The sequence below is a fragment of the Phaethon lepturus genome, unplaced genomic scaffold (assembly GCF_000687285.1).
Source record: "Phaethon lepturus isolate BGI_N335 unplaced genomic scaffold, ASM68728v1 scaffold33883, whole genome shotgun sequence".
NCBI lineage: Eukaryota > Metazoa > Chordata > Aves > Phaethontiformes > Phaethontidae > Phaethon > Phaethon lepturus.
This window is the reverse complement of record NW_010527577.1, coordinates 37,141-45,289: the sequence shown is the minus strand read 5'-3', so window position 1 is coordinate 45,289 and position 8,149 is coordinate 37,141. Positions and strand designations below refer to the sequence as shown.

The 8,149-nt window shown below is 51.6% G+C and overlaps 1 protein-coding gene across 1 annotated transcript in view; it reads left to right on the top strand.

The window, feature by feature from the left end:
- Nucleotides 1-4: 4 nt before the first annotated feature.
- The window catches only part of GSS (glutathione synthetase), a gene marked incomplete at its 5' end in the record, with an annotated part of 9,827 nt that continues 1,682 nt past the window's right edge, over nt 5-8,149 (top strand). The window contains 9 exons of the mRNA XM_010283430.1: nt 5-73; nt 1,359-1,504; nt 2,990-3,065; nt 3,620-3,759; nt 3,927-4,043; nt 4,481-4,561; nt 5,754-5,831; nt 7,161-7,227; nt 7,932-8,126. Coding sequence (XP_010281732.1) covers nt 5-73; nt 1,359-1,504; nt 2,990-3,065; nt 3,620-3,759; nt 3,927-4,043; nt 4,481-4,561; nt 5,754-5,831; nt 7,161-7,227; nt 7,932-8,126 — 969 coding nt within the window. The remainder of the gene's footprint in view (nt 74-1,358; nt 1,505-2,989; nt 3,066-3,619; nt 3,760-3,926; nt 4,044-4,480; nt 4,562-5,753; nt 5,832-7,160; nt 7,228-7,931; nt 8,127-8,149) is intronic.

Genomic DNA, 8,149 nt, shown 5'->3' with positions numbered 1-8,149 from the left:
GTCGGTGGCCGTGGACGCGGCGCTCCTGGAAGGCGTGCTGATGCGGACCGAGGGGGAACCCAACGCGTCGGATGTAAGTGCCAGAGCAGAGTCACGGACGTGTGCTCCATCCTGGCCGGGGTGCCGGTCTGCAAAGCGAGAGCAGCTCGGGGCGCAGACGGCTGCCAGCCTCGGGCTTGCTGAGCCCTCGTCAAACAGCGCTGCCTTGCAGTGAGCATCCAGCTGCCTGGCTGAAGCGTGGCTGATGCATGGCTGACATGGGGGCTATAACTCACCCCATCCTGCTGAGGAGTGCATCTCCCTGAGACACCCTGCAATACAGTTTCCCTTTTCCAAGGAGAGAGATCCGGAAAGGTTTGGGAACTTGTCAGGAGCCCTGCGTGTGTGTGGTGGTGGGAGTTCATCCCTCTGCCAGCCTCTCACCACCTGTATGATACTTTGAACCAGGGGGTTCTTGGAGGGGCCTCTGTTTTTTGGCATGTTCCCAGCTACAAGTTAGCCTTCGCCCCATACCTGGGATAAGGGGATGGTGGTGGCTGGTGTGTGGGATTACATCTGGCAGCTGGCTGGGGCGGAGTGCTGGTGCGGGGCTCAACCTGTTGCAGGGGGATGCTGTGCGGGGTGTCAGAGAAAGAAGAAGTATCCCTGTGCAAGAGAGTTGGAACACCATCGGGGACAGGTCCCTGAGGAGCTTGGGGGCAAGCAGGGAGCTGGCAGAGGAACGAGGAGGGAGGTCTCCACCACGGGGGCTGCTCCTTGATGTCAACCCTATGGTCAGGTCAGGGCTCTGAGGGAACTTTTATGGGTGAGAGGAAGAGGGAGCCTTGGGAGGAAAGGCCAAACACACTGCCAGTGTCCCTTGTCTCCTGTAAAAATCAAGCTCAATTGGGAACGTCTGTCTGGTGTAATATTTTGGCTTTGAGGGTGGCCCTGTGCCTGAGCTGTGGGGTGAGCCAGGGGTCTGGAGTCACCCCTGGGACTCAGTGAGCAGGGATCAAAGGAAGCGACTCTGATGGCCAAAACCGCACGACTGGCAAACTTAGCTTTTCTCTGAAACTGAAGCATTTTGGAGGCAGTGCTCTCCAGTTAAGGTGAAAACAGAGCATCCTGTGGAGGGAAGCGCTCAGCTCAGCTTGAGCTCCGGAGCAGCTGCTCCTGCCTCAGCAGCACCCCACGGACACCTCGTGAAGCAAAGCCCTCAAAAGTCGGGTCAGCAGGGTTGAGGCTGTGTGTCTGTGCAGAGTGCACTGAGGAAGGCGGGGGTGGCTTCAGCCTTCAGACAAGCAAAGGAAGCACGTCCTTAGCCCCACTTAAACTGCGTAGACCTGACTGCTCTGCTGCTGCATCCTTGTTTGCAGGTGGTGAATTATGCTCCCTTCACGCTGCTCCCATCTGCAGTACCAAGTGTCCTGTTTGAACAAGCGTATGCTGTTCAGCAAGATTTTAACCTGCTGGTGGATGCTATTAGTCAAAACAAAGAATTCCTGGAGCATACTCTGGCCAGGTAACTTTCTTGCATGTTGCTTTTTAATGAAATATTTTAAATGCAAAGCATTTATCACCTTTCAGGCATTCCTACCTTCCATCCATTCATGTCTTTCAAGCTGAGGCAAGAGGGCACTTCTGTCCTCTGCAGAAATTGTCTCCTTTGGTGCATTATTTGTCCTAAGATTAATTTCCATCAAGTCTTGGCGTTTTGGAGTCTCCTTGGTCCTCAGAAGATGGGACATCTGGCCAGGAGTTGATTCCCTGCAATGATCTTCAGTTTTGCCAGTGTTTCAAGCTTGTGAATTCTTGCCTGTGAGCTTGTTGGCCCCAGGGCCTTAAATTCAAATTGCTGGAGTCTTCTTTGAGTCCTGGATTTAGTAGTCTCTTTCAGACTCATTTTGCATCTGCCTGTGGCTATCCGATAACCACCAGTTCTGCTGCCTGCCCGCAGTTATGAAGAGAAGGTGTTTGTTCGTTCCCTCACACCTACCTCTCATTAGTCACCCCGTGTTCCCTGCTTTCCCAGCCATGCCAGGAGGGTGACCCACAAGCTCTGGGTGCTGGAGGACTGGTCATCTCTGGCTCCTGAATTCTGCTGGATTTATCCGTGGCTGTTGCCCTGTGCTTGGAGCAACCATCATGACTGTGGCCATTGTAATCTGTAGGGCTGATACTTCTACAGAACCCCTGTCCCTTCCTGCTGCCTGTTCTGTGCTGCCTGTCTGCACAGGTGCTGCTGGCTCTCTGGCACCAGGACAGAACAAAGGAAACCATTTTCTAGAGTCCTTCTTTTGCTAAAGTCTGACCTCTCTGAGCTGTTTTAGTGCTTGCGCCTCTTCCAGAGCTGGCTGCAACCAGAGCTTGTGGGGGCATGTTTATACCCGTGGTTAAGGAATGCAATGCCTGGGGCTTGTGTGGGCTCAGGCACCTGCCCTGTGCCGCAGCCTGTGCGGTGTCTCAGGGCAGCTCCTTGGAGGTGCTGCTCACAAGTAGCTCAGGGATTTGGAACCCTGAGGAAAAGCCGGACCTGTTCTAGCAGGGCTGCTGAAGCACTTGGCACCACAATGTGCAGGATTTGGAGCCCAACGGGACAGGGGGAATTTGATGACACTTGAGAAGCTTTTTCTATGAACTGTGTGTGCAGGCACAGAGAGACTTCTGATTTTTTCCTGTATCTGCAGAATTCTGCTGCGTTCCTTTGCTTTTGCTTGTCCTGTCTCTCTGACCTGCAAATGAAAGCTGCCTCTGCACAGTGGTGCTTTCTGTAAAGTGGCTGTGCTGAGCAAACTGGATTTGCGTTATGGTTCTGCACTGCAGCCCTTGATGAAGTGTGCATTCATGGTGTGAGATGCTTAACAGTGCTGTAGGACTTGGTGTAGCCACAGCCCTTCTATTTGTGATGGAGAATGTCCCTGGTAAGGCTTTTCTCTGGAGAGAAATTAATTTTCTTGTTCCTCTGTGACAGTGTAAGGTGGCTGATCTGGTCTGTCTTCCTCTCTAGCACCATCAAGGTAGATGACTTCACAGCTCGACTCTTCAGAATCCATATGCAAGTTTTGGAGGAAGGCTTGGCTCAGGTACCTTGACAGGAGACCCCAGTGGTCAGCAGCTGTGCCCCATTGTGTTGCAGTGGGATTGCCTCGTCTCTGTCCGCAAGCTTGCTGCTGCGGCCTTTGAACCGTCCCGTAGTCAGGCTGGTCGCTCCCTACACTACAAGGTCTCGGTTACAGCCTGTGAGCTCAGGACCTTGCCCTGTTTGAGAGTCGTGCCCTTTGGTTAGTGCTGCTGGGAGGGGTCAGGCTTTGACTGGGAGGATTTAATATGGTTTGTCTTTGTCCTCTGGGAGCCTTGGGAGAGTGCAAGGATGTGCACCGTCTCTGGACCTGCTCTGGACAGGCTGTCCCTGTAGAAGCTCCTTTACTCTCATGAGTGTTCTTAACTCCTCTGGAGTACCGAGGAGGGCTGTGGGCCCTGAGTAAGGGCAAGAGCACCCACGAGCAAGTCTTGGCAGAGGTTTTTATCGAAATGAAGGTGGCTGGATCTGCCCCAGGAGGATTTTGAAGCAAGGTCATCAAAGGGATTTGTGGTTAAAGGTAACAGGAGAACCCAGTTCACCTCCCCTCTCTTTCAGTCTGTGTTTTTAGGCATAAACCGCTCTGATTACATGTTTGACTGTGGGGTGGATGGGGCACCGGCTCTGAAGCAGATAGAAATAAACACCATTGCTGCCAGCTTCGGAGGCCTCACCTCCCGCACTGTGGCAGTCCACGGGTAAGGGAGCATCTCTGGCCCGTGCTGCCAGGCGCTGCAGCAACTGCACTGCGTGGCCTGCTGTGCTCCGTGTCTTTGCGTGCTCACCAAACTCCTGCTCCATAGGGCTAGTTGGGGGCTGTCATAGCATTTACAGCACTTTTTTTTTTTTTTCTTCTTCCCCGCAGGCGGGTGTTGAAAGTGTTGGGAAAGTCTAAGGAGGCATCGTGCCTGCTGCCCAACAACCCATCAAAAGGACTTGCCTTGGGTATTACAAAAGCCTGGGAGCTCTATGGCTCTCAAAGGTAAGGAGAGAGGAGGTACTGGAGGCTGGGTTATCTTGTCTCCCCTGGGGATGCACGTTTGATTTTGAAATTACATTCTGAAAGATGCCTGTTTGCTAAACAAGCTGCTCTCAAAGTCTGTGGCACCCTGGGAAGAGCGATGTGGTTGTCATAACATGCAAGGTGGCTGTGTCGCAGAGGGACCCCAGAGGAGCTGTGTGGTTCAGCAACCCTGCACAGAGCTTGCTTTTCCTCCTGCCTTGTGCTTATGCCCCACGCTGGTTTGGTAATTATGCAGGATCAGTACTGCTCTCCCTTTGCCTGCTGACCCTTAGAAACACTAGAGAAGATGAGCAGGAGCAGTGCAGAAAGCCTGAATCACAGAGACGAAAAGTTGGTGATCCTGGGTGCATGTGGAGTGTTTCTGGGTTTAATGATGTCCTTGGTATCTCTTCCAGTGCTGTGGTGATGTTTCTCGTGGAGGAAGTCCAGAGGAACATTTTTGATCAGCGATGTATAGAAAATGAGCTTTGGAACAGGTAAATGTTGAATTGTCCTGGGATGGGAAAGGAAGGAGACGGTGCAGTTTTGGAAAAGGCAAGCAGAGTGAACTGCTGCCAGAGCATGATGTTTCCCTCAAGGCAGCTTGTGGGGGTGCCTCCAGGCTTGCCAGCAGGCATGGCATGGCAACAGGAGCATAGGAGCAGCCTAGGAAAAGATGGAGGTGTGCAGAATCCATTTGCTTTTTACTTTGTCGCCTACTCAAGGATAAAGTCAAAACGCTTTATAGTTTCTGGGCCTGTGAGAGGGCATGTCTTGGTATGTAACAGGGCAGCCTTTGTCTTGGACTTGTCACTGCGGTCTGTTACGTGGCTCTCTTCAACATGCCTTCGGTGGCCTCCTGCCTAGCCTCTGCACCCACCTTTGTCTTCTCACCAACCTCCCAAAGCCTCTCACCAGCTCTTTGCTGGAAATACCAGCAGCTATCAAAGCATCTGCTCTCCAGATCTGATTCCTTGCTGATTATGTGCCTGTGTAGTCCTCAGAGCTGCACCAGTGGTAGCTTTGCTGTGGGCCAAGTCTCTTAGATGAGACAGTAAGGATTGGAGCAGTGTTAATGAGGGTCCTGCTTACTTTCTGACTTGGGATTGGGCACAGGGTATTTCATAAGAGCTTAACTAACAAAGCTTCAAACCCATTGTGAAAGATTTGGGCAAGGTAAGCAACGTGGCAGTGGAGTAAAGGACTGGGGAGAAGGAGTTTGTGCTGGACCAGTGGGAGGTGTATCGCACTGTCTGTAGCTCAGCAAGTCCACACTGCCGCTGTGTGGAGGAAACACTGTGAAGCGTGAAGGAGGCAAAACATGCAGGAAGTCACTCACTGTCTGCAGCTCTTGACTTTGAAGCCAACGGGGAGTGAATCTGTTGTGTAGGGATAAAAAAACCAAAATATTGACTTCTTTTAGAAACACTTTAGGAGGTGGAAGGTGAGTATAGAGAAATCCAGGGTGTTTAGGCACATGTTCTGCTTCCTACAGTATTTGGTCTGGAAATGTAGAATGGGTGCTAAGAACAAGGACTGTTTTGCCTGTGGGATTTCTCTGGCTCCGTAGTACAAAGCCGGAGGTTATCTGTGAAGGAGCCTACAGAACTTCCTTGCTGGAGCCACTGGTTCCACTTCTAGCTCAAGTAACTATGCCTGGCCTGGTGACTCCCACTCCTCTCTTAACAGGAATATTCGGGTCATCAGGAAGCGATTCAGAGATGTATTTGAAAAGGGGTCTCTGGATGATGCCAAGAGGCTGTATATGTGAGTATGAGCCAAGGTGCACGTTCCTGGCTGTGTGTTGGCCACACAGGGCTGTAAATGGGAATTTTCAACCAAAGCTAGTGGTATATTTTGAGCATAAATAGTGACTTTCTGAGAAAGCAGTTCTCTTCTGTGCTCCAGGCTGCTGCTTCCCCTTAGAGCTGAAACGATTTTGTTTTCACAGTGGTGAGATTTTTGCATACACACATCAGTTCCTTACTGCTGGAAACATAATTTCCCTCCTTGAAGCAGCAGCCTTCAGAGCCCTGCGGGATCTTTACTTCCTCCACATACATCTGCTATGAAAAGTCCTCGCTGTTTTGGAGGCTTCCACAAAGACGTTTCCTGTTTACTGTTGACGTAATGCTCTGCCAGTGAGTGTTGCGCTGGGTTGTTAGTGCCAGAGGAGGAAGTATTACATGTCTCTATGGTATCTGCTTGTTTTGAAGGCAGTCAGCATTGCTCCTGCTCCCTGTGGAGGTGGGGACATGCGGGTTGTATATTCCAAGTGCTGGCAGTTGGTCCCAAGTGTGATGTTTGTCCTATTTCCAGGGTAATGTGCTTGGAGCTGTACAAGCCTAAAGGAAGATATGGTTTCATGCCAATATTTTTTCTGTAGTTGGGCTAATTTTTCCGTGGTTTGACCTTTGGTACCTCTGCTGTGTTTAGTTAACGAATACATTTGTCATTGCCAGACAGTTAAGGGGAAAGTGTATGCACTGTACTTCTTCCAGAGCATCCTCTCCTCTTGCTGATGAATGCCTTTACAGTTACATTCCCTAGCTGCCAACCATTTTTGTGCTGCTTTCCTTGGCCATGGCACAGTTTGTCTGGCCAAAGCTTGGGTGTGTGGTGCTATGAGTATGCAATATGCACCCAGTATTCGGTGCCTGGGCAGGTTGTTGAGTTGGTGTCCTGCCTTGAATTGCCACCGGAGAAGGATCCTTTTTCCTCCCTGCTTCAAGAATCTCCCAGGCCTGGCTCGTGGTGGCAAAAGCTAATAAAAAAATTAGGTTCTTGCCTCCCTGCTGGGCCAGATGCCTGAGTTATTGAGACTTTGGTTAGTCAGGGGAGAGGCCAGGTGTCAGCTCCCGGTGTCTCAGGACAACGCAAGCCAGCTTAGTGGAGAGGAGCCAGGGCTTGCAGTCCTCAGCTTTCTCTGGCAGAGCCAGCCAGAAGCAGGAGGCTCAGGAGGCCAAGGAGAAGCGGCAAATGCTGCAGCGCGTTGCCTGCCTGACCCTGTCACAGCCCCATTGGTGCTGGGAGGGTTCGGGCAGAGTCAGGCAGGGGCTGGCCTGGTTCTGTGAATCGTTCTGGTTTCTGTTCCAGGGACGGCCAGGAGGTAGCAGTGGTGTACTACAGAGAGGGCTACGTGCCAGGGAACTACAACCAGCAGGTCAGTACTGAGCGCTCTGCTCCAAGAAGCTGCCCACACCGTGGCCTTGCCCGGTGGGTTTGAAACACCCCGTGACCCCAGGGGCATCTGTCCTGTCCTGGATGGAGTTAGTCCTGTGTGATGTGGCTGATAGCACTGGGAAGCTGTGGCTCTGAGTGCCTGTGGGTGTCCCTGGTGCTCACGCAGTGAGAAAAGTGAGTGGTTTGCTTCTCCAGTAACCACTCACGTGGTGACCTCTTACCACAGTGCTGAACTGCTTCTGTACAATATGGGTTAACACAGGTATTGGCACCCGCCAAGCGTTTAGACTTGATCTACAGATAAATTTCTGTCCTCTGCTAGGACTATTAGGCTGCAGGTAATAATAATATAGACTAGATCTTGCTGTCATCTGGAGGTGGCAGCTCTGGACGAGCTGGGGAGGGCGTGCAGGCAAAGGCTGTGGACTAACCTGGCTGTGCTGTTTCCAGAGGTGGTGGGAAATCCATATATGCAGGTCTGCTTGTCTCTGGAGTGCTATTCCCACCCACCATCCCTGCCAGGTGGGAGGAGGCAAGTAATATGTCAGTAACTGAACAGAAGAGAGTGCAGAAAACCTTTTTTTGGTTGTTTTTTTGTTTTTTTTGTTTTTTTTGTTTTTTTGTTTTTTTGTTTTTTTGGTTTTTTTTTTGCCTGATTGGATGGTTGCTCTCTTTTTGTCTCAGAACTGGGAGGCACGGCTGTTGCTGGAGAGATCAAGGGCAGTGAAGTGCCCTGACATTGCTACCCAACTCGCAGGCACCAAGAAGGTCCAGCAGGAGCTGAGCCGGCCAGGGACGCTGGAGACATTGCTGCCTGGCCACACTGAGGCTGTTGCTCGGATCAGAGCAACGTTTGCTGGACTCTATTCCCTGGACATGGTGAGAGTGTGCGGGGCTGGAGC